The sequence below is a fragment of the Eschrichtius robustus genome, chromosome 1 (genome assembly GCF_028021215.1).
Source record: "Eschrichtius robustus isolate mEscRob2 chromosome 1, mEscRob2.pri, whole genome shotgun sequence".
NCBI classification, from domain to species: Eukaryota; Metazoa; Chordata; class Mammalia; order Artiodactyla; family Eschrichtiidae; genus Eschrichtius; species Eschrichtius robustus.
This window is the reverse complement of record NC_090824.1, coordinates 182,091,952-182,118,022: the sequence shown is the minus strand read 5'-3', so window position 1 is coordinate 182,118,022 and position 26,071 is coordinate 182,091,952. Positions and strand designations below refer to the sequence as shown.

The 26,071-nt window shown below is 45.3% G+C and overlaps 1 protein-coding gene across 3 annotated transcripts in view; it reads left to right on the top strand.

The window, feature by feature from the left end:
- The window catches only part of CCNY (cyclin Y), a 122,655-nt gene that overhangs the window by 81,788 nt on the left and 14,796 nt on the right, over window positions 1-26,071 (top strand). For all 3 annotated transcript variants that reach the window (XM_068560610.1, XM_068560601.1, XM_068560594.1), the window contains exons 2-4: window positions 8,455-8,529; window positions 15,393-15,427; window positions 20,576-20,676. In XM_068560610.1, the coding sequence (XP_068416711.1) occupies window positions 8,455-8,529; window positions 15,393-15,427; window positions 20,576-20,676 (211 nt within the window). The remainder of the gene's footprint in view (window positions 1-8,454; window positions 8,530-15,392; window positions 15,428-20,575; window positions 20,677-26,071) is intronic.

Genomic DNA, 26,071 nt, shown 5'->3' with positions numbered 1-26,071 from the left:
TGTTACCGCAGGTTCTCTAGGGCCAGTCTTGCCATTGGTTGTGTCTCTGGACCCTTGCTCGTGATGGCTCGTTTCCTCTGTGTCTTGCCGTTTGGGATGGTGAGCCTGTCTTCAGAGGGCATCGTCTGGCGGGGTTCAGGGACGCAGGCTTCTCCAGAGCGGTTTGCAGTTACTTCTGCCAGGCACCCCGGGATCTCACTGGCATGTGACCAGTTTGGTGTGAATTTCTTGTCACAGGGTTCCCTGCACTACACGCGCAGAGTAGAGGGGAACTCCAGAACCATGTTAGAGATACAGACAGACCTGTGGCTACCAGTTACTGGGGTGCTGGGAGACATTTCCCCCACTGAGGCCCAGCTCCTTTTTCATCTGGGTTCATAGATAACTTTTTTTTTCTAATTCAGTTTTTGTTGTAATTGTAGCTCTTCGAGGGTTCCAGACATACGTAAAAGCATCTTTTCTAACTTGTATCCACTCTACTGGCTTATATCCTATCCTGCAGGACATTAAAACAAGGTGACTTCCAAATCAAGACATTGTAAGTAAAGAGGATAGAATTAGTAATTATACCAGGGTAACAGGTGTGGACCAAGACGTGTGGTCACCTTGGTTGAAGCCCAAGACCCAGCTCACAAAGCTGGGAAGCCCTTGTTCTGCCGGTAGACTCCAGTTCTCTTTTTGGTTAGAGCCTCCGGCCATTTCCCTAGCTACACGCTCTAGGCTTTTAAATGGATGTCTTATGTTTTAGCTCACATTTCTAAGTGCTTGTAGTGTGAGAGCTTTTAGGTTATCCAGTCTGCTGTATTGGTGGAACAATCTGTCTTTAGTCTTAAACGTGAGGATCTTTTTCTCCTTTGGTTCATGTTAACCTAGAATATTTGAAAGAGACAGTGGAAAGACTGGAGAGAGGGTGAGGGAGGGAAAGAGGAAACATATGGGGAGAGAAAAAGAGTGAGTAGAAGAGAGACTGAGAGACAGGTTGGAAAGAGGGAGATGGAGAGACAGAGAGCACATGAATGGGAGTCAGATGTGTGTTCACAGAGAGGTGCACACAGAGACACATACGTCCCGGCGCAGACCCAGGCTGGAGGCCCACCACACAGAGGGGTGCACCCCGGGACATGTACTCACGGATCAACGTGGAGAGTGAGAATGGAAAATAACCCAATCTGAGTGTGTTAGAATAATCGTAAAGAATAAACGTGAAGTCGGGTGGGGGGGGGGTACAAAAGATGGCTTTGGAATTAACTGGAATTGCAGTAACAGCAGTTTGCTGCCACGGCACCAGCTACAGAAGTTATAAATAGAGATGCTGATACGGGCTCCTGGGTTTGGGGCTTGCCCGGTGGCAACTGCATGGAGCGAACCAGGGGGTCAAGCTCTGTATTTTGGTCTCATTGGCCCTGACGAATGGAGATAATCACTGATTTTCAGGCAGTGGGTCAATAGTAACTAAAAAATAAAAGTAAACCAATCTCATTTAAAATTAACAGGCTTTGTTTGTTGATTTTTCATCATTGCTTTGCAGACCCTAGTCACATTTAGCAATATGACTACCTAAAATTGAAATTAAAAGTTTGAGATTATGACCATGTCAAATATTTGTCTACAGATAGGAAACAGACCTGATGGAATCATCTTAAGATTAAGTTTGGGATTGTTAGCTGACCACAGTTGGCCTTCAAATCTAAGTTGACTTTCTACCACCGGGTTCCCAAAACTATCGAGGGATCACAGGATCCTTGAATCCTTTGGGCTCTACTCACTGATATTGTTGAGGCTGAAGTGAACAGCCCATCTTTTGGATGATTTGTTGGAACAGCGATCAACCTGGGGCTGGCAATGTGGAGAAAGGAGGTAGGAGGTAGGAAGTCTCTGATTTTGCAGGTTGTCTTTGTTTTTGTTTTTTTTTTAATAAATTTATTTATTTTATTTATTTTATTTTTGGCTGCGTTGGGTCTTCATTGCTGCACGCGGGCTTTCTCTAGTTGAGGTGAGCAGGGGCTACTCTTCGTTGAGGTGCGCGGGCTTCTCATTGCAGTGGCCTCTCTTGTTGCAGAGCGCAGGCTCTAGGCACGCGGGCTCAGTAGTTGTGGCGCACGGGTTTAGTTGCTCCCGGCATGTGGGATCTTCCCGGACCAGGGCTCGAACCCGTGTCCCCTGCATTGGCAGACGGATTCTTAACCACTGTGCCACCAGGGAAGCCCCAGGTTGTCTTTTATGTTTCCTCTTCTATCCAAATTAGACCCAGCACAGTTTAGGCCTTGCTGCACTGTTCTGTTTTCCTTTGTCTAAATTTCCAAACCATCAGTGATGGTTTATGACTCCCACTTATCTTAGGCATTATTTTATCACACGGATCTTTTATAGCATTGGTGCTGTTTTAGAAGCTGAGATGAACAATGGTGTGACATCTGTGGAAAGGACAGAAAAAACTACATTATGTGGCATGGGAGAATATAGTCATCCCTTGGTATTCACTGGGAATCGGTTCCAAAATCCATGGATGCTCAAGTCCCTTATATAAAATGGCATAGTATTTGCATATAACCTACCACATCCTCCTGTATACTTTGTCATCTCTAGATTACTTATAATACCTAATACTATGTTAAATTTTATATAAATAATTGTAAATATGCAATATAAATGTTACACAAGAAGTTGCCTATGTGTGGCAAATTCAAGTTTTGCTTTTTGGAACTTTCTGGAATTTATTTTTCCAAATATTTTTGACCAAAGGTTGGTTGAACCCATGGGTGCAGACCCCGCAGGCATGGAGGGCTGACTGCATTGCTAAATTACACTAGGTTCCCAGCTGTTCGATTTATTTTCAGTTTCGAATAAAGGAATCCTATCATGCCTTTTACTTAGCTGAAACATGGACTGAAAGCAGTGTGACTGAGTATTTCTGTTATCACCTGATAGTCTGGCAGTAGACTCTTAGAATGTTCTGTTAGTATTTTAATTTGACATGTGTCTTAGTAAGTATCATCAGCATAAAGAAGTAGTGGTTCCAAACTGCTTCCTAAGCATTAGGTTGAAGTCAACCCTAGGAATTCTGTCACATTTCCTAAAACTGCCGTTTCTCGCTTCAGTACCCCCGCCTCAGAGGCTGGTTTATCTTGTCATGATGGATCATCTTGTCATTGTAAGAGGTAGGAGGACCTCTGTCACCAGCAGGGAATGCCGAAGCTGTGAACGTCAGGACTCCTTAGGGAGCAGAGATTGGATGATGGAGGTTTAACACATCTTAAATGTCTCCAGGTTTGACGTGTGTCTTCAGCACTGAGCCAGATGCTGGGGCACACTGTTTTTCAGTACCCTAAAATTTTAATAGCATTGTTTATGGGGCTCCTATTTTGTGGCGCAAGTCCTACTTATTGCTTTTTGTTGCATAACTGCTAGTTTCACAGCACCCCTCCAGGTAAGGTGTTACTCTCCTGCTTTATAGCTGAGGGAATGAAACCTGGAATAGGATGGCAGTTTGCCTGAGGCCATAGAGCTAGCAGAGATGAATTCACATCTAGATCTTCCATATTATAAAATGTGTTACTTTTACTCCACCATTTGAGCTTCTCTTTGGGGAATGAATGACTCCTAGAACTCCAGGATTGTCAGCTTTCAGCTTTCAGCTTTCAGCTTTCCAGATGTGGGTTTTAGAATTTGTAGAGTATTCTTGATGGTCTTCCATCCTTGTTGTTTTCTTTACTGGTACTTCTCACCTTCAGCTTAGAAGGATACTCTAGTAGATCAGGGACTTGATCTGTTTTGTTCAATTCTGTATCTTCAGGATGTGGAACTCAGCAGTACCTGGTACCCAGAAGATGCTCAGTGATGGTTTGTTGAATGAGTGAAAAGTGTGGCAGGTTGGACTGGCCTTGACCAGTGGTGATACTCGTGGTATCTAATAGAATGCTCATTTACCCCTCCACAGTTTAATTATGAAGGCATCTCTGTGACAGAAATAACATGTGATGCATTATGAAGGCATCTAAATACATGTTTTGTCTCACCATTAACTGACTATAGCCCTTTGAAAATGAAGAATGCATTCTTATGACCGTGAGATAGTTTGTGTGGAGAACCGGAAAGGTGAAGACACAGACATGGCTACCACCCCCAAAGTAGTCTTTTGGTTTCAGCAGGACTGAACACAATACCTGGCATAGAGTTCAATTTAACCAAATTCAGTTGTATAGCCTTGCCAGGGGGAAAAAAAAAGCAGTGTAAAATTTTTGACTCTTAGAGTCCATTGCTTTGTTTGAGCGCTTTTGTTTTAAGCACGCTACTCTCTTTCTCGCAGGATTTGGTCAGAATCTTCTTTCCTCATTGTTCACTAGCTGGTCCTCTGCACTAGTGGTGACTAAATTGTAAGTCATCCTGTAGGCTGCGCTGACCTTCCTACAGGGCTGTGGGCCCCTATGTCTTTCACCCAGCTCATCTCGGGGTCTTTCTCGGGGATGGGGATTCACTCTTCAGTAAGGGCAGTGACCTCTGCTCACACGACACCGAAATGGCACCCAGCCAAGTAAATATTTATTTATTTGTTTGTTTGTTTTTGGCTACGTTGGGTCTTCGTTGCGGAGAGCGGGGGCTTCTCTTGTTGTAGAGCACGGGCTCTAGGCGCGCAGGCTTCAGTAGTTGTGGCTCGCAGGCTCTAGAGCACAGTCTCAGAAGTTGTGGCTCACGGGCTTAGTTGCTCCGCGGCATGTGGGATCTTCCCGGACCAGGGCTCGAACACACGTCCCCTGCACTGGCAGGTGGATTCCCAACCACTGCGCCACCAGGGAAGTCCCAGCCAAGTAAATATTTAGATTTTATAAGTTATTCCTCTTCTGGGCGGGTTAGCACTCAGGTACTTCAGGAGCTCGATGGGGGCAGGTGGGAGCTGTGTGTGCTATGGGAAGGCCCGTCTTGGGGAGAGCTGGGGCCCTGGGAGTCTCCAGGAGGGGCTTGGGGAGCGGAGGAGTACTTGACATAGTGGTGACTTCAAAATAGATACTATCCTGTCAGAACCGACTGTAGCAGAGTGCTTGGCATTCTTTAGCAGGGGGGTTTATTTCAACCATAATCTCTAATTTTAAGCCTGTGAATTTCTTCTTTTTTTAATAAATTTATTTATTTATTTTATATTTATTTATTTATTTTTGGCTGTGTTGGGTCTTCGTTTCTGTGCGAGGGCTTTCTCTAGTTGTGGCGAGTGGGGGCCACTCTTCATCGCGGTGCGCGGGCCTCTCACTGTCGCGGCCTCTCTTGTTGCGGAGCACAGGCTCCAGACGCGCAGGCTCAGTAGTTGTGGTGCACGGGCCTAGTTGCTCCGCGGCATGTGGGATCTTCCCAGACCAGGGTGCGAACCCGTGTCCCCTGCATTGGCAGGCAGATTCTCAACCACTGCGCCACCAGGGAAGCCCTCCTCTTCTTTTTAATTCTTGCAATTCAGAAGCATCCCTGAGCCAACGGGGAGCACCGCCTTCCTCGGAATGTACTCCAGTTTAGTTTGTTGTGCCCGATCCCTGACTCTGCACTGTGGGGAATTATTTCTTCATGGCTAAAGTAGCGGTTTGTCATGACTTCAGAGTGTAAGTTTGAGTGACACAGCAGGTTTATTTTGCTTGGCTTGTGAGAAGGCTGCCTTTTCCCATTTTTGTTCCCCCCAAAGTTGGAGTTCCCTTGCCAAAGCATACACTGTGAATAACTTTCTGTATTTCTCTTCAGGGTCTGGGGCTGCTCCCTGTCTTAGGAAATGCCTGGCAGTTCCTTGTACCTTTGTTTGGTGCCATTTTGCATATCTAAGTCAGGCTAGGTAATCTGGCATCTGTGGCTGGCCCTCCTTCACAGCAGGGGCGCCCGGAGCACTCTGTCCCTTCAGGCCTGGCCTGCACGAACTTGGGAACTTGGCCTGTTGGCTTGCACCTGGGCGTAGGGTTTACTGTGCACGCCACAGTTATGGAATATGAATCTGCTTAGGATTGGAGAAAATGCACACCAACTTGCTGTTAAATCCTTTTTTAAGTAATGTCCTGGCAGCTCATGAGATGTTGCCCCCTAACAAGTGTAAACATTTGGACGTGCTTTCACATAAAATTTAACTGATGATCTGTTTCCCTCAGCAACATTGCATTGCCCTGTGTCCAGAAACAAGTCCTTGATTTTTCTCTTTGTGGAAACTTCCTGGTTATCTCATCCAGGATCTAGATCCTAAAACTTAAATTCCAGGGAGAACTTGGAAGCCAGCTTCAGGGGCTTCTGGATTTCCCTCCGCATCAGCCTCTACCTCCCTCCTGTTTCAGGCTCCAGTCCTTTTGGGGCACTGGGGATCTGAGCAAGGTCTGGCCTAACAGGGATGGTGGGGAAACTCTGGACTTGCCACTGGAGACCACAGTTTCCAACCCACGTTCTGTTATCACCCCGCTCGACACTTAGCTCTCTTGGCCTCACTCGCCTCATCTGTGACATCACGTCAAGCCCAGAGCTTGAAGACTCCTCTGAACTCTTCCTGACTTGCTCTGTATCACTGAATGGGTAGAAATGATAGCTGGCCTGTCACCCATGCAGGAAGAAACCACCCGGGACATGAGTGAGCGTTCTGGTCAGGCTCCTCAGAAAGACTCATTTTTACCAGAAATTTCTGGCCTAACTTTATCTGGTACAAATGGAAGCAAGTTTGAAAAATTAAGTGTTTCCTCTATCTTTCTCCTTCCATCAAAATCCATTAATGCCTTCAGCTGTGAAACCACTATATATAACTTTAATACTTGTTACAGAAGAAGGACCAGATAATTAAAATAGCGTTTGCGATTCAGGTGTTGCTTTCCTCAAGCCCCCCAGCGGGAGGTGAGCAGCTGTAGTGCAGCAGGCCATCGGCTGATGTAGGAAGAGGCCTCACCTCAGAGGTCTGCCGAGGGGTCTCTGTGACAGGTGTTGCCTCCAGGATACATGTGGTCGTCCTTGTTTTTTCTTTCCTCTTATCTTTGACTGGGTTACCTATTAAACTAAGGATAGATACTATCTGGTTTTATTGGTGTTGATTAGATTTCTTTGCAAATTTACTGAAATAATGGAACTCAAAATAGTTTTCATTCTGAAGTTGGAAGCTGATTTGAAGACCATTCTGACTTTCCGTTTTTAAAAAAAATAAATTTATTTATTTATTTATTTTATTTTTGGCTGTGTTAGGTCTTGGTTGCTGCGCGTGGGCATTTCTCCAGTTGCGGCGAGCAGGGGCTACTCTTCGTTGCAGTGCGCGGGCTTCTCATTGCAGTGGCTTCTCTTGTTGCAGAGCACGGGCTCTAGGTGCGCAGGCTTCAGTAGTTGCGGCACGCGGGCTCAGTAGTTGTGGCTCATGGGCTCTAGAGTGCAGGCTCAGTAGTTGTGGTGCACGGGCTTAGTTGCTCCGCGGCTTGTGGGATCTTTCCGGACCAGGGCGCGAACCCGTGTCCCCTGCATTGGCAGGTGGATTCTTAACCACTGCGCCACCAGGGAAGTCCCTCCATTATTTTTGATCTTCTCTCTTCCCTCCTCTAACTTTATTCTTTTGTTTTGCTTAACCATTCTTTCCCTGTGGAATCTTTTTGTTTTTTTTTTTTTAATTGGAAGAACTCTTCTGTGATCGGATTCTAATTGTTTATACTGGACTGACAAGCCTGTAGCCCTTGGAGACTCTTCTAAGGCAGGGTTACAGAGCCACATGCCGGTGGGGGAAGAAGGGGTACGAAGTGAGGCAGAGGGTGAGGACTGGGCGCTTGGGGGCGCTGGGGTCTCAGGTCCTGCCGGTTGTGACCGCTGTGGCGGGGCCCGGTGTTGCCAGTGATCTGAGTTCTCAAGAGAAGCTGGAAACACAGACCTTCTTTTTTCCTTTGTGGTGTGTGTTTGAAATGTAAAAATCATTATCTATTGGCTCAAATTTTTTACAAAGGAAAGAAAATGAATGGGTCAAACAAAACTTACATCCGTGGCCCAGATTATGCCCACAGATGGCCAACTTGAGCTTTTGCTCTGAAGGATTAAGTTTTCAGAAAAGGACAGTCTTAATTAAGCAGGGTGCGTAGATGCCGATTTGGCTTAGGTATCCTGTTTTAGTCACTTTAACAAGGAAATATCACTCGCTTAACTGTGGGTTTAGAGGAGTCAGTTGTAGCACATAACGCTCCTTAATTACGTGTTAGGACTTTGTCCTGCTATTCTGTAGTATCCTGGGTGCAGAGCAGACTTTTAAAAAGAAAATGGAGTTTTCGGCTAATAGATCTCCAGCCAAGTGTCTAATTTTTATGTATGACTTTCTCAAGTTTCTAAATAGCAGTGTTCTCAGTTGAACCTAGAAGAATTTGTTAGCACAGTAACTGTTGGTTTTTTCCAGAATCCTTGAATGTATTAGTAATTTAAGATTGAAAATCTTGACTCCCTTTAGTTACCAGATGGATATTCATATATTTTCTTTTTCTTTCTTTAAAGATTTCAACATGGAATTCAATCCTTCAGACCATCCTCGGGCCAGCACAATATTCCTCAGTAAATCTCAGACGGACGGTAGGTTACTGATATATTTATGCTTCTTTCTTTTTTTTTTTTAAAGACGGCTTATGTTGGTAACTAGCCTGTCTTGATTTCCCACTAGATGTGATTCTCAGGATAAAAATAGAATTCCCTTTAGTGATGCCTAAGGATATTGTTTGGTGGTGGTTCCCTTGGGGTTTCTTTATTTTATAGTTATGTTTTTAGAATTTACTATTTGAAGCAACTGTCCTCATTTTGCCAATCAGCTGGATTAGTTCTAAGTAGTTTCTACCCCGAGAGTCAGAAATTTTCCTTTAAAAGTTGATCTTTGCGTAAATTCTCTAAAGATCAGAAGTATTAGTATGTAAAAGAAGGCATAATATAACCCTAAATTAAAGTGCCATTGTCTCTGTTGTGTCATTTGAGAGCCAAATTGAGCCTGTACACTAGGGGTAGATGTTTTCTTTCTGTCAGACTCCTGCTAACCAATTTGTTCTGTGGCATGGAATTTCTCTGGGGGATTTTCCACTCTTTTCAGCCCTTGGCTAATCTCACTGTAAAGGAGAGATAAAACACACAGTATGGTGAACACAGTCTCTCAGTTGGATTCCTGTAGAAAAGAGTAGCGTAAGGGGACTTCCCTGGTGGTGCAGTGGTTAAGAATCCGCCTGCCAGTGCAGGGGACACGGGTTCGATCCTTGGTCCGGGAAGATCCCACATGCCATGGAGCAACTAAGCCCATGCGCCACAACTACTGAGCCCGTGCGCCTAGGGCCCGTGCTCCACAACAAGAGAAGCCACCGCAAGGAGAAGCCTGAGCACCACAACTAGAGAAAGCCTTTGCACAGCAATGAAGACCCAACGCAGCCAAAAATAAATAAATTAAAAAAAAAGAATAGCAGGAGGAATTTGTTAAATGATGATCTAGTGATGAAGATGTTATGTTACAGTGCTGGAGCCCTAGTGATTCTAGCCCTGACTCTTTTGGCAAATTGCTAAGCTCTAATTTTGACAGAGTCCTAAACTGACTAAAAAATAAACATATTTACGACAGTAAGTTCATTTATAAAAACTGATAACTCCTCAGTTATGGTTAGGTGACAACTTTGATGCAGTATAATGCTGATATAACATTGGCGCTCTTTAATTAAGCAGGCCACTGACTTGATTTGAGAGAATTTGGTGCATTTATTAAAAAACAGTGTTTCCAAGAGTGAGAATAAATCGTCGTAGGTATCAAATACTTGTGAAATAAGTTTAGAACGTACTGGGTAAAAACAAAACAAGACATTTTTTCTTCACCTGGTGAAGTGGGAGCCCATTGGGAGGGGTAAGGTATTGCCAGGCAGGAAAGTGGCGATGGGGTGAGGGTTTGGGACAATGAAAAATGGGAATCAGAAGCAATTTTTTGTGCTGAATGTAAGTGCTGTGAAAACAAGTTACATGACCGGCATACTTTCAGATTTGGTTCTTGCTTCCTGTGAATTTAGGGTACAGACCAACATCAGTCAGAAACTTTTCTACCTAGATTTGTGTGGAATGGCATTAGAGCCTCTAAGTAGATGACACATATCTTGGTTGCCACGGGGAGAGGGATGGCAGGATTTTCCGACCTAACAGCATCTCCAGGTGTGAGTCAGGGACTTGTAGCTTCCCCTCCACCTCTGCTCCACCTCTCGGCCCCTTCCTCTCCTGTCTGGATCATCAGGGTATCAGTGACTCTGATCCTTCTGTTTTTTGCTTCAGCTTCTCAAATGCTGGCTCTTTCCGTTCAGTGTAAACCTACTTGAGTCTCACAGGTTAAAAACAAGAAAAGGAGAAATAACTGACACCGTCTCCCACCTGCTGAGTGAAAGCTCTGGTGCCGCCTTCTCCTTCTCTTTCCCTTTGCTTTCCCACTGGTCTCCTCCTCCCTCCCCCCATTCTGTGGTGTGACCGCTGAGGCTGCCGAGGACACGGCCTCCGGTGGCTCCCGCTCTCGTATGGCATTTGCTCACACAGGCCAGATTGCTGAAGACAAGTCCAACTAATGAACACTTGCTTTATAGATGATGAAAAGAAATAGGTTTTTTAAAATAGGTAAATTTGGTAAGTTTAAAGAGTTCATTCTTTGGTGAGTTGATCACAAGAGAATTGGCTATTTGGAAATGGGTCCTGAGAAACCCCCTGTTTCTTTAAGGTGCTTCTCAGACATCTTAATCAGCTTCTCCATTTATCCCTCTGATGTTAGTGTTTTCTAGGGTTATGTGCTTTTACCCTGTTATCTGTTTGGCCTGCGTATAGTTCCTTGCGGCTTCCATGTCAACTAGAATGTCCAGCCAGATTTTGCTCTGCAGTATTCAAAATCCGTCTGTCCAGCTGGCTGCTGGACATCTTTACACTGAAGGCTGTTGGTTCCTCTAACTCAGTGTGTCCCAAACAGAATTTAGTAACTGGGGTTCACCTCCTGCCTTTCCCTCTCCCCAGGCCAGAGAAGGCTCTTTCCTCTTCTGGTGCTTGCCTGCTGGCCGTGGTGCTGGAGCCGACCATGCTCGTTCCTTCCAGCTCCGGGATCAGTGAGAGCAGGCCAGGAGTTCGAAACAGCCATGATGGCAGTGTTTACAGCGTGGACATTGGCAAATGCTACAAGTCAGGGCATTCTTCTTCTTTTATTTAAAAGGCATCTGTTAAACATTTATCGGCCACCATTGCATCCAGGTTAATCGAAAGTGTATCAGTTTTTACCTCTTCAGTGTCTCCTTAATCTGACTACTCTTTGCCATGCCTGTTGCTGCCACCTCAGTCCAGACTCGTAATTTCTCACTTAGATTCCTGCCACAGCCTCTGGCCTGGCCTTTGACCTTTTCCCTTCCTAGTCCTGTGTTTATGCTGCTGCTAGGTGAAGAGACTTTCTGTAAATCAGATCTGATTATGTCACTTCCTTGCTAAAACTTTTTTGTGGTTCCCCAGTTGCCTCGGTGTTAAACTCCAAACGGCTTAGCGTGATACACAGGCCGTTGGAGGTCCGTCTTCCGCCTTCGTTTCCAGCCTGTCTCCTTTTGCACTGTGTCCGCCACGCTGGATCACTTGCGGTACCCCCAGGGCGCCACTCGCCTCCTGCTCCTTTGCGTTTAGCTGGGTTTTCCCTTCTGTCTTCCACACAGCTCATCTCTTCAGTCTTCAAGGCTCATTTCTGCTATCACTTCCTCCGTGAAGATGTTCTTGACCCCTCAGGCTAGATTAAGTGGTCCTGAGGGTAGCCTGTGAATAGTTTCTTCATATCTGAACCATATTGTGGTATTTAAAACTATTTCCTCACGTGTATCCCCAACGAGCTCCTGGAGGGAACGGAACGTGTGATATTGGATCTCAGTATCCCTTTGCCTTGTTCTGCCTGATACAGAGGATGTGTTCACCCTAGGTGGTTGAAAGGAGGAAAAGACAAAGCCAGGAGACGTTCTTGATTTGATTGTGATCTGTCTTCACTTGGGTAAACTTCCATTGCCATTGCAACACTCCCTCCACTTCCAGGAGTACTAGAGCAGTTAAAACCTGTGGGTTCCACGTGCTCCAGTTGTGCCCCTCTGACCCCAACCTTGGAAGAAGTGTTGTAATGTGAGCTTATAAGCACACATTTTCATTTGAATCTGGTGATCTCTTCTTGAGGTCGATGTGCTCCTTTGCAGTTCAGGATAGGCTTGCGGGTGGGAGACCATGGATGGGGCCATGGCAGTTATGCTGGGGCAGCCCCGCCCGGACCACGGCCTTCACAACTCTCTGCTCTGCAGACCCTCGTCCTCCTTCCCTCCCCAGCACTCAGCCTGGCAGCCAGGCTCTGCCTGCCACGCTCCCTGCCGCCAGCTATTCCGTGATTCTGCTTTAGATGTGCCTGCATTAAGTCATTAGGAGCTTCCTGGTTGTTAAGTTCCTTTTCCCTCTGAGTAGCAAAGAGATTTAGGCTGGGCTGACTGTGACCACGGAAGGCGTGCCTGATCAGACCGCCCCAGCTGGCTGAAGTTAGGGACGTCCTGTCCCAAGCCCAACGGACTGCTCTCTTGGTCATTTCCTCACACATGTGAGATGTCAGTGTGGACTTTCTTTGTATGAGAACCACTCAACAAAGAAGGGACCAAGGGCTCCTTGTAGTGGGCGAGGAGGTGCCTGTGAGAGATTAGTCTGCTCAGCCTGGCCTTTTCGTGCTCTCATTTCTGCTTGTGGGGGAGAATTGCAGTTGATTGTGTCTTTTCCTTTTCTATTCCATTTTAATTTGCTGTTTTCAAAGACATGAGAGCCTACTCTTAAGAATTAGGAGAAAACAGTCAAACTATATCTTTTTTTATTTTAATTAGTTTGGTTTTTAGAAAAGTTCTTTGCTTTAAGAAAGAAGTTGGACAAAAATGAAAACCTATCTGTGTGTGTGTGTGTGTGTGTGTGTGTGTGTGAACGTGTGATCTGTGTGTTTTTCAGGAGTTCCTTGAAATATTTAAAGGAATAAAAACAACTTGTCCCTTGAATGACTTGAAGCCAAAGTAGAAAGACTAAAATTCAGAAATTAAAATATGAGCTCTGGTTTTCTTTGCACAGTCATTCAGAAACACTGACATTGAGAAAACGTTTTGTGGCCTTCCTTTGTTTGGGGTCCTGCTTTTGTTCCTGGCAGTGTTGAACTTCTGCACGATGAGAGGACCAGCCTTTTAGTTCTCCTTTAGTCAGACATTCACAGGCAGCCAAACCCGGTGCCTGTGAGGGTCCGAGTTCTCTTTATCATGGTCCTGGGTGCCCTCTTTAGGTGCCTGTCTCTCTAGTTCCCCGTCAGTCACTCTGGGTGTCTCCCCACAGCTTCCCAGGTTCCACAGGGGATGCTTTTGCAGTGAGATATTGAAGAATCCATAGGAGCCCAAAGCTCTTATGCTGCTGATTTTCATGCTATAAACCATGGAAAATAACTTTTAAAAACTATGAGCTCCCTTAAACATTTTTACATTGACCTTACCAATTTCTCATGCTATCAAAGGATGTAATTTCTGATGTAAACATTGGTATTTTAAAATAAAACTGTCCCCCTTTTAAAAAAATGTTTCACGTAAAATCTTAATACCATGGTGATTTGATGATCCACCGTCAGCAGTCATTTAAAAATGTACGAACACGCTCTTCTTTAGCAGGTGGAAATTTCATATCATTCCTTTCATCTTGAACTTGTATTTCCATGCCATTTTCTTCATAGAATTTTATCCTAATGTAATATATTTGATTTCTGAAACTCACTTGTCACACTATCATACTTCTATGAAAATATGGATCTCACTTGAATTTAATTTTTATTTCTCATAATTATAAGTCTCTAAGTGTTATAAATAAATTCTGGATTGCGGTATCATTATTGTTAGTTCCCAGTTGATCAAAACCATACAAGCATTAAAATGTTAATGAATAACTATTAAACAGAAAAGTGAAATAATTTTTGGAAAAACATTTACTGAGATGTTTCTGTGGATGACTATTACGTGTAGCTGGAACGAGGTGCTAGTCATCAGATCTTCTCGTTTTTATGGACGTGTAAGTGCTGAAGAGCTTTGTTTATACACATCAATAGATGGGGATGGAAGGAGTTTTGTTAATCACGAAGTTCTTTCTACTCTACTTGGTTTGTATGTCAAAAAACTCCAAGGGATTTATCATCCCAAATGATTCCTGTTAGCTGCAGTTCAGTCTTCAGTTTTGTTGACAGTAAGGAATTGGGAGTCCACTTATTTGCCAAAGAGTTTCTCACCTGGTTGTAGGAGCTCCTCACTTTCGAGTTTCTGGGAAGTACACCTGAAAGGCTTTACCAGCCATGTGAATGACTGTCACTTGTACCCACTGCTCTTGTCATTGGGAGGCGCCTGGTCTAACCCGAAGCGCTTGGGAGCGTGGGGAAGCACCAGCATTCATGTCCCCTCTAGAGCAGCAGTGGGCCTCATCTCCTTGCCAGGCACAGGCGAGGAACTCAAATCCATGTTGAATGAAAGAGCCCCATCTGCCCTTTTCCTCTCAACTAGTGTTCCTAGCTTCTCTTTTGATTTAAATATATCTCTGTCCTCTCCAGTGACCTGCTCATTACCTGTGTTGATTGATTAGTATATATTCTTAAAAGTAAGTCTTCAGGAAAGAAAATGCAAAACTCAATGTTACTACGTTGTCAAAAAGCTCCTCTGGGTTCCCTGTCCCCCTTCTACCTCTTTGGGGCTGAGGGGCCCCCATTTTGAGAAACACTGGGATCTGGGGTACGGAAGGCTGGGTGCAGACCACACCTCGCAGGCAGCAGCGTGAGAACAGCCTTTCAGAAGGGGTGGTGTTTTTGTTGTGAGTTTGATCAGCCTCCCTGAGGCAGCAGGATGCTCTGGGCGGCCTCCGCAGAAGCCGGTTTTCCTCCCCAGCACCAGCACGGAGATGAATTGGATTCCATGACCAATAATGCTTCCGACCTACACTGTCCTGTATTTTAATGCTGTTACGGGTATTGTTGTTATCATATTTCACCCAAATAGTATGGACGTTTATGGGTCTGGTTGGGTTAGAAATAAATAGTCCTGTTATCTGTTGATCATCTTAAATTAGTGGATGCATGCAACTTTTATGAGATTTACTAGTTACTACTTTATTTAGTTCTTAGAAAGCCGTTACCCCTCAGTTAACTGTGGCTGCAGTGATTTTGTTGGGTGCCATGTTGTCAGTGGGTTTAGGTTTTGCTCTGTTAGCTAGCCGAGGTCAGATCGGCATTTGTGCAGGTTGCATTTCTTATGTAGTAAGTTGAGCATCTGGGCACGTTGGTTGGTGGAAGGGTGGGACCTTGACGCAGAGGCCCGTCCTCAACAGCCTGCAAGGGGTTGGCACGCAGGCGAGTAACGTTTCTGTTGCATCTTTTGTTTTCACAGTGAGAGAAAAACGCAAGAGTCTCTTCATTAACCATGTAAGTGGAGCTGTTTCCCTGTGTTCTTCATAATGACTGTCCAGTGCAGAGAGCTGCCATACTGTGTCTGTGATGGGGAAATGGTCCGTGAATCTTGTTCGCACATGGAAGAATATGAAGAACGCTGCAGTGCACTCGTGCTCTGTGGGGTCTGTGACTGGACGAGCACGGCTTGGCATTTGTCCCCGGGGCCAGTGTTTGTCCAGAAGCCCCAGACAGCTGCCGTTCTGGGAAGACGTGTGTGGACGATACGGCAGCAGACCCCACACCGGTCCACGGGAGCACTTCTTCTACATTTCTAATCCTTCCCTCCTGCCCGCTGCCCCAGGAGACTCGCTTGCTCTCCTAACTCAGTCCCATTTGAATAAGCGTACAGTTGTTTTCCACGAGGCTGTCTGCCTCCACACACTCTTTCCTCTCCCTCATTGTTTGTAGGTCCAGTGGAGTCTGCATGTTCTTTCGACGCTCTAAGAAAGGATAAATTTGACAACACTTTAATTTCCAAAAAATCCAGCTCTAGTCTTTTGGCCCTCCTGAGCAGCATCTCCCTGGCCTGCTGGCTAGGCGTCAGAGATACTTGACCTTTCTTCCTTGAGCAGCGGGTACAGCCGGCCTCCTTCCACCCCTGCCCCGTGGCGACCCTAACCTGCACCCCCAGGACTGTGGCGCCCGGCCACCAGGACAGTTACAGCCACGGCCTCCTTGCCCTGTAGACTTCTGCCCCTTGATGAAGTAGGCGCGTTACCAAATAAGCATGCGATTGATTCTCATATCGAAAACAAGATTGAAGTATTTGACTTCTCAGGGGGTTTTCTCAGGATTTCTAGACTGTCTGCATTTAAGTATTTGTAGATCTTGAAGTACTTGGCACTGGAGCTTTGTGCTAAACAGACTTAAAGCCATAATATTGTCTTTTTTGCCCTTTGCAAATCTGGACAAAATGCAGTTGGAAAGAAATTCATAGCCAGGCCCTTGCACTCACGGGGCTCCACGCTCCGCCCATAGGAGACTGGTGATGCCTTCGTGGGCAATGCCAGCGTATGTGTGCGTGAACCGTGTTCTAAGGGTCAAAGAGAAAGTCTGTAGTTTTTATCAGATTCTTAAAGCAATGGCCTCTTCCCTGGCCCTCTCAAGTTTTGAAGCATCAGTGTTAAACATCTGTGAAATTACAAGCTATGTCTTAAGGAAAATATGCTGAAAATTACCATGCCCTTGCTGTATAAACCTGGACATAGAGCGTTGAGAGATTTGAAGAACTCCTTCTGTAAGCCCTCACTCCCATTTCTTCGCCCGCTGGGTGCACTGGAACACTTCCCCCCTCGTTAGCAGGTCTGCTGAGGAGCCTGCAGACAAGGGGAAGGGTGGGGTGGAGACCACCTCTGCCGGTCACTGCAGCCCCTTTAAAGTGGGCTGGAGGGAGAGGCGGTTCTGAGGGTGGCTCGTGGGCAGAGCCGTGCCCTCCTCGTGCCAGTCTGCACATCTGTCTCACATGCTGTTGCTGACCTCACGCTTTGCGGTGCGCACAGTCCTGGTGACCTGCCCCACGCTGTGCATCCTGACTCAAGAGTGTCCTCTCTCCCCTGTGAACCCTCTCACTTCCCGACACAAAAATCGGAAGCACACAGTTGTTGGAATGTGCTCAGATGTGCTTATTCCTATAAAAGAAATCTCTGTGCTGCCTTATGTAACAGATGACCGGGTAGCAGCATGACCCTGCAGACCACATTACAGAGTAGCATTTCAGCTCTGCCCACGCCAGGAAGAGCCATTGGAATGTGCTGTTGCAACCAACTGAAACAGAATTTGAGTGAAATTACCTGCAGCTTCAATTAAGCTAATAAACCAGCTGTGCTTTTTAGGTTTTGAGACACTTGGGTGTCATAAGTTAGAGCAGTAAAGAAAAGATAAGTAGCAATAGTAATAATCAGTACAGCCTGTTGCGTGTTTTACCACGTTTGTGCCAGGCTCTGTTCTAATTGGTTTAGTGTACTTGATAACCACGCCCGGGAGGTACTATTTATCACTCCCATTTTCCAGATGAGGAAAGTGAGGCACAAAGAATCAGCCAGATGAGCGGTGGAGCCAGCACTGGGGCCCAGGGGACTGGCTCCAGAGCTGCCCTCCCAGCTCTCGTCCTCTGTGCTTCTCAGATAGTCCCGCCAAGCCCCACCTGGACAGAAGCTGTTTAGCTTATTTATCTGAAGTCAGAGGGAACACTCTTTTCTGAATTTGGGCCCCAACTAAAATTTGTAATTTAATTTGTTGTTGAACTCTGGAATGACCGTTACTCTTTGCCCTTATTTATAAAACCTTCTTGGTTTTTATCTGCTTTATCGTGAGGGATGTTGTTTCTTTAATTTCTCCTTTAAGTGTCTGAAGAACCTGCTTAGTACATGTTGCTAAGATAATCTACAAAGAGGCTGCTATTTGATAAAAAGCAGTGGCCACAGGTAAGCCATTTAAGGAGAGGTGAGGGAAGATGATCACGGCAGGGAAATAACTTCCACCAGGTGGAGAGAAACAAGGGTTTCTGGCTCCAGAAACACATGTTAGCCAGCAACATATGTTAGCAAGTAAAAGGAGCTGACTTTGGGAACAGTCTCCAGGGAGGGGGCAGTGGAGAAGGAACCCCTGGCTGGAAAAGAGGGGGCCTTTCCCTGGCTGTGAATTTGCTGAGAGAGACTTAAAAAGTAAAAGGAGGCTGCTTCTAAAAGAATTATTATAGGTTTTAAAGCTTGAAACCATTTGAGGATAAACCCCTTGGGGGACTTTTAACAGTAAGCTGAGCCAGGGCAAATTATAAAGATTAATATTCTAATCAGCAACTATGTTTTAGATGTAATTAGATCAACAGTTATAGGAAAATTTAATACATTACAATAGAGATGCTTAGGTATTTTAGAAAGGCTTGTGTAAAGGGCCTTAAAGTTTGTAGTTTATTTAAAATTTGCTGACGTTTTGGTTAGCTAATTAATGAATCTTTTAATTAAAATGTGAAAGTCTCTGATTATAAATTGTGGGTGGCATTGTAGGTGGCTGAGAGTCCGGAATCAGCCTCCTGAAACTTAGGGGAAACTCATATGCCTTTTGCTTTGGCCTAATTTTTATATGACATCCTCCTCCCCTTGACGACAGCATGCCTAAAGTGAATTGATCATTCTAAGTTAAAGGGGAAAAAAAACGATATTAAAACAGAGTGAATCAGGGGTTGAATGGCCAGCCTCCCTTACCCTCAGCAAAACAATCACAGTATTTGTATTAATATTGAGACAGGTGATAGCTGTAAAAACTTTGTGAAGGAATAAAGTAACTAGAGAGTGTTATTTATCAGTTAAGCAAGAGTCACATTGTTAGCTGGACTTGGAGACAAAAGAATTTTGTTCAAGCCCTAGATCTACCACCTGATAAATGGGGGGCCTTGAAAAAGCCTTGACGTATTAGTTCTCCGATCTCGTAGAATGACTCCTGTCTACCTGTTCACATGGTAGACTGAACGGAAGGTGATCTGCAAACTGATTTTAGCAACAGCTGACTGTGTTGGTGTTATTATTGTTATTGCTCATTGGATTTATAGGTAAATTCTGTATACCTTTCCAAGTTCAATAGCAGAACTGATGAAAGTCTTTCCAGTGTTTTAAGTATGGATATAGTTTTTTCATGAGTATTAAGCCATAGAAGTCAAGGAATGAAGTGAGTGTGATCCAAGAACTGAAATTTTAAAAACTGTAAACCTTGCTTTTGCCTCTTTGGGAGATTTGCTCTTTTTTTTTTTTTTTTAATTTATTTATTTTTGGCTGCGTTGGGTCTTCGTTGCTGCACGCGGGTTTTCTCTAGTTGCGGTGAGCGGGGGCTACTCTTCCTTGCGGTGCACAGGCTTCTCATTGCGGTGGATTCTCTAGTTGCGGAGCACGGGCTCTAGGCGCGCGGGCTTCAGTAGTTGTGGCTCGTGGGCTCAGTAGTTGTGGCTCGCAGGCTCTAGAGCGCAGGCTCAGTAGTTGTGGCGCACGGGCTTAGTTGCTCCGCGGTATGTGGGATCTTCCCGGACCAGGGCTCGAACCCGTGTCCCCTGCATTGGCAGACGGATTCTTAACCACTGCACCGCCAGGGAAGTCCCAGGAAACCTTATTAAATAAGAAGTAAATGTTAAAAGTATCGAACAGGGCATTTGGTCTCTGATGGGCTTTAAAGCTCCCTTCATGTTCATAAACCATGGATACTGAGGGCTTCGTTGGGGTTGGGCAGGTGAGGCAGGCAGTGTTGTTATCCTTAAGGCATTATTTTTTTTGGTTGCTGAAGATGACACTTAGGTTGTCAACATAGCACCAGGCAAGTGGAGACTTATTTGGATGATTTGATTTTTTTTTTTTCTAACATGCTTTGAGCTAGAATTATCCAGATTGATGTCTACTAATCATATTGCCCACATAATTGCCAAAAATCTACTTACTATTCAATTAGATGTCATACAAGTGTAATTTAAATTCTGTGTTCTTTAACAGTATATTTCAGAAGTAGTTCTTAGTTCTAAAGTTTTCCAAAGAGCTCAAAATTTATGTAGCTGTGAAAGAACCAGGCATGAGACTGCATAGGCACCCTACCTGAAGCTTATACATTGGTAGTATTTTCAAAAGCATCGGATTACTTTCACCTATTTTTATCTTCACCTCCTGAAATTCAAGATTAGGAGATTCTAAATGAACATTGGCTGCATTTTCCAGGGTCCCCAAATCGACTGTATCCCAAGAATAGAGAAAATGGGTGCAGTGGACTCTTGTCTTGATCCTGGTGCCTCAAACCAGGATGCCGCCTTCAGCAGGGGCTTTCATTGGTGTGATGAGCGCATACTTCTTGTTTCTCAGTGATTTTACGGACTCTGCTGCAACACGCTTTGATGCTCGATTGCGAGAGTGTACTGTTCTGATGGAGGTTGGGGGCCAGGAGTGGTGGTGGTGACTTTTCTTTGTGGAAGAACATGGAATTTCATTGTAGGAAGAAAGTGGGTTTGTACTGTTCTTGCTGGTAGTGTTAACATTTCTCGCCAAGACACTTCTCCTCTGTAGGCTGGTCTCAAGGTGAAGGGGATGATGTTCCTTGGAAGAATTTTGAGCCCTGTTTAATTGTCCTTGTCTTGTTGCCATTGTTTTTTAGCATCCTCCAGGACAAATAGCAAGGAAATACAGCTCCTGCTCGACTATTTTCCTAGATGATAGCACAGTCAGTCAACCAAACCTCAAGTATACAATTAAATGGTGGGTATACACGTTTTTCCTTAACTGAATGTCTTTTCTGTTCCTTAACCTGATGGCTAACTGGTTGGTTGTGGGGTCTGGGAGTGGTAAGACTGGGCAGGGGAGGCCACTGACTATTCAAGAAGTCTTTTTAAAAAGTGATTTTGGGAGTTAAAATGTGGGGTGTTCAAAATATTTGTGTATATTACCATTTAACATAAAAAGGCCAAATTTTTCAGTGATTTTAAATGTAGGTTAAAGCATATTTTTGATTTTTGTGCATACTTTCCACCTTCCCACTTCTTATTGAAGCCATCCTGGCTTTAAGTCTGCTAGTATTTTACCTTCAAAATGTAATGGGTCACACTTTGACGTGGGGCTGCAGTAGAAAGCAGCCCTGGCACCGTGGAAGTGTATTTGCCTGGAGCATGGAGAGTGGGGTTCTGACCTTGGCTGTCTCCCCAGCAGGGAGGGTGGGGTGAGCCCCTTCGCTCTGGTCTCTTACTGTAGAATGGGGCTTAAGGGAGGAAAGGGGGGGTGGTCTTTGGATAAAATCTTTTCCCTTTGGGGCTTCAGTTCTCTTATTTTCAAGGGGAAGGTGGGAGGGACGGAATGCTGGTTTTTCCTGAAATGTTCCCACTAGCATTGTGGTAGGAAGCCTTGATAGAGGTGCTGGGGTCTGTGGCCTTTGGCTCAGCTATGAAAAAAACTGGGATATTTTGCCTCTGTACTCATTTAAGAAGAGTCCACATTTAACAGCAGTCCACGTTAGCATGTGCGGTAAGCGTTTGCGCTTCTAAATTAGAAGGCTTCTTGTGTTCCAGTGGGCCAGGCTTCCAGGCCTCAGAGCCCTGTTCTGCGTGTGCCCACGCACGGCAGTCAGGCCTGCCAAGCAGTGGGGACGGTGCCCCCTCCAGGCGGAAGGTGGGAGGTGGGCCCGCCTAGAGGGAGGCCGCCCTCTCCCTGATGGGTTGCTTGTTTCTAAGATCTAAACAGGAACGTAGCTTCTTCCCTCCTTCCGTTGGTGGTTGAGGGACCGGTGGGCATCACCCCACAGTGGGCGCTCACAGCTGGGAGCCCGCATGTGCCCTCGCTCCACCTCCCTGCCCTTGGCCGAGCTGCCCCACCCTGGGGCTGGGCTCTGTGCGGGGGTCTGGGAGGTGCTGGGGCGGGAAGCAGGAGCCTGGAGACCTGGCACCTGGCACCCGCTCGAGCCCTAGAGCCCCGCCTCCCTGGGGCCTGGGACCCTCCCTCCAGGACGGGCGGGAGCTCTGGGTTTCCAGGGGCTCTGGACTCCGTTGCTCAGCGCTTCACCTGGGGATGACTTCACACTGCCACTGGTTGTGACGCAGACACTCCAGGGCCCAGTAGGAGATCTGGGTGACAATTTGATATTTCAATGTGGAGTCTGGGAGTGCAAGCTCCGCAGTCACAAGTGTGGTCTGTGAATCAGTGGTTCCAGCTCGCCACACTCGCAAGGCCCCCGAGGGCTTAGAGCCCCACTGAGGCGTGACGTCTAGGCCCCGAAGATCCAGGATCTGGAATGTCAACCTCTCCGGGAGATTCTCATAGGTGGCCAAGGCCGAGAACCCCTGGTGTCAGTGGACAACTGCCTTCGAGTTCCCTTGAAAGCTTAACCTGTGGTTAATACCGGGAGGAAAAGAAGCTGGACAGCTGGGCCAGTGATGATGGCTGAGTGCCAAGAGGGGGCGTCCAGTGTGGACGCTGTGGCTTCCCTGGTCCAGAGGATGCTTCTACACACCACCCGGATTTGAGATGCCTTCAGTCAGTCGCTTATTTGTTTTAAAATGTGCCTTTTTAAAAAACGTACATTTTGGACCTGGGAGCTGGGTAGGGTGGACCCTAGTTGTAGCAATACCATCAGAATCTTTCCTTGTAAATTCCTGTATGTCACACGTGACCTGGTTCTGGTCATTTTGAGGTGTTAGCTGGCCTGGGTAACTTCAGCCAGGGCCTTTGACAGCACGAGGGGAACAAATGTCACGAAGGGCAGGGAGACTGGAAGTCTGAATGCCCTCCTATTCTAAAATCGTAACCTACACCTGCCAAGGCCCTTGTGACCTCCTGCCCCAAGACGTTAAAATTGATACAAACTCATTAATCGGTAGTTCAGCTTCCTGTGGGCAGAGTGAGCATTCGTGGGCTGAACTCGACTCCTGATAACCATGTAGGACCTTTGAGAAAATGCTCCGGGTTCTAACAATAGCTTTCTAAGCTAATTTTAGAAGAAAACCCTTCTGGGGAGTGCCTTGGTGGCCTAGCGGTTAGGATTCCAGGCTTTCACTGCTGTGGCCCAGGTTCAGTCCCTGGTTGTGGAACAGATCCTGCAAGCCACACGATGTGGCCGGGGTTGGGGGGGCGGCGGGAAAGGTTACAAAAGAACCAAATGGAAATCCAGGAGTTCAAAAGTACTCTGAAATAAAATTCATATTTAAAAAAAAAGAAAAAGAAAAGAAAACCCTTCTGTAAATTGGGGATTGCCAAAAGGAACAAACATTTACAGATTCTAGTTCAGGAATGGGTGGAGGGTTGAGAGCAGCTCTGTCAAAGAGAAGCAGCAGCAGTGCGACACACTTGGGCACAATTCTGTGCTCATTTTTTTCACAGGCATAATATCTTCTCTGAGAACTTGATTTTCCCATCGTTCCCGTGAAGGCCAATAGCCGTGGTATGAATTTAGAGTTTGCCGCCCACCCCGTGCGCCTGTAACCGACCCAGGCCGCGAATCCTGTGTGAGCACAGGGGTGGTGCGCAGAGGACGGGGGGAGGGCGGGGAGGGCCGTTCGCAGCTGCGCACACCATCCACGGCCCCGGGCCTGAGGGTCGAGAGCAGCTTCGTACACCCGCCAGAACCCGGCACCTCTGACTTAGCTCTAGGTAAGAAGTACAGCAAGGGTAGTGCCCGCGGTCAGAAACGTGTTTTGTTTTCCTGATCAAGAAAATAGCATTTCTTCATTCCCAGCTCCCCTTCCCTCCTGGCTCTGCAGCAAGGGCAGTTGAGCTAACCCTCTGGTCAGCCTGTCCTGGGTGACCTCACCGTTTTCTGAGAACGTGGCAGACTAAGCAGGCCTCCGAAGCTGGGCATTTGGAGTGAAGCCTGAAGCCTGGGACTGATTCTGTTTTCAGCTGACTGTCCTTTGCCCCCGGCAGTCACTTCTTTCACAGGGGCCGACTGAACCGGCCTGTGGAGCTGGGCCCACACGGGCATCCTCAGCTTGGTTTTCTCACTTTCCGGGGTATGATCTTGGGTGGACATTGGCCTACAGACTGGCACTGTGTTTTATGGAGGCCTGAGTCATGATAACGTCCAAGCTTGCTTTCAGCTCTGGAGATCTGGGAGACAGTAACCTTGGGGCCCCGAAGACCTTCACTCCATCTACAGAAGCCGGAAGACCTCTTGAGGTGGAATTATTCATAGGGCAACAACAATAATAATAATAACTTTTGCTTTAGAACTTTATATTTGAGATTATGCTTTTATACACTTCATTTGATTGTAATAACCACTCTGTGATGTGGGTTGAATTGTTGTAATTTTTTAGATGAGGAATTGAAGGCTCTGAGAGGTGGATAAACTCTAATTGATGAAGGAGCCAGGTTTTAAACCCAGCTGGTCTGACTTCAGTGCAGTCAGTGGTGTTTTTCCTGTGACGTGCTCCCTCACAGGGGAAGCAGGGACCATATTTTTCTCAATCAATCAAAGCAATTAAAGTAATCACTATACCAAACCCAATCATATGAAACATTCAATTTAATCATCATAGCAGGACTGTTAAATGAGTAAAACAGTAATTTCTTCCTTTTTTCCGGAGGCAACACCATAGAATGAAAGGGCATAAAACCACGATACAAGTTAGAAATCCCGACATCTATAGTGTCTCTACCTGAATTTTCTCATTTATAAAATAGAATCAGTAACATTTATTATTTCCCATTTCGGGGCTTTTAAGGTACGTGAAGGCACTTTGAAAACTGTACCATTATTTTTTAAACTTCTGAAGTCCCTTCACCCCACTTACAATTCCTTCATCAGCTTAGATGCTTTTCAAGATGTTAGGAGGAAGAGAATATATTACATTTGCTCAGGGATACTTTTAACACTTAGCTGAAATCATTTGAATTTAATAGATCTGGAAAGAGAGATTTAGAAGGAGATGCTTTCTTTTGATAGAGTGAGATGAGCTATTGTCATGTTCAGTCGTGGGTGAACATCTGAGCTACTGGAGTCCAGCGTGCATGCCCAGGTCTCTTAAGTGAGTGCCACCGCTGCCGAGTGAGCTGAGGTGTCTGGGACCCAGCCCTCTACCTCCATGTTGGTGCCCTGGATGGCACTTTCTGTGCTCTGAGAACACAATCTGATGCAGCCCGTTAGCTATGTTCTTAGAAGCTTAAGAAATAAATTTTGGCCTCCTCAATACATTTTAAAGTAAAACAAAAATTGTGGAAGGATCTAGACAGGTTGCAAAAGAGGAAATAATTTTAAAAAATTGGGCAGTCAACACGAATAACCCTGCCAACTTGATAGGCGATCAAAGAAACTCAAATTGAAAATGGTTACAATTTTTAACCTATCCAGTTGGAGAACATTTTTCCAAAACGTTCAAGGTGAGTGTTGGTGAAGGGGAGGTGAGACAGACACTGGTGGGGAAGTACACTGGTACAGCTTTTCTGCAAACATACTGGGATGTATGTGTGGGGAGCCTTACAGTTATTAATGACCTTAGAGCAAGTAATTCCAAGTACAGGATGTTTTCTTATGGAAATAATATAGTCATAGGTCACACAAATATTTATCTGTGGGTATATTCATTATGGTGTTAATCGTAATTGCAAAAATATTTAAATGTTCAATAGTAGGGGGATGGTTAATAAATTATTCAACAGTGTAATGGAATATAGTCAGCCATTTAAAGTCATGTTTTTGAATAACATTTTAATGGTAAGAAAAATGTTAATGAGGATAAAAGTGGGATGCAAACCTGTTTGCTTTAGGTAGATACGAATAAATACCTCTATATCTTAAGCTGATAGTAATAATCTTTGGGCAGAGGAATTATTTTTCTGTATACTTTTTTTATTTTCCAAAAATTTCTTCCATCTGAATATAACACATTTCATAATCAGAAAAACATTATTTGAAGAAAATTCAGGGGATAGGAATGTCTTCATTAAATTCAGATCTTTTAAAATGTAAAATAAAATGTTAAGGTATTACAAATAAGAGTTACACTACCGTTTCAGCAAATGAATGAATACGTTAGGCAGATTTCCAAGAGGTTATTGATTGAAAAGAAAAAATGGCAAACTACTGTGGGTAATATTCACATTTTGCTGGTGGTTATAAAGAAACCACTGATTTTCTAAATAGCAGGTGCTGAGTTGGAGACTTCTAGAG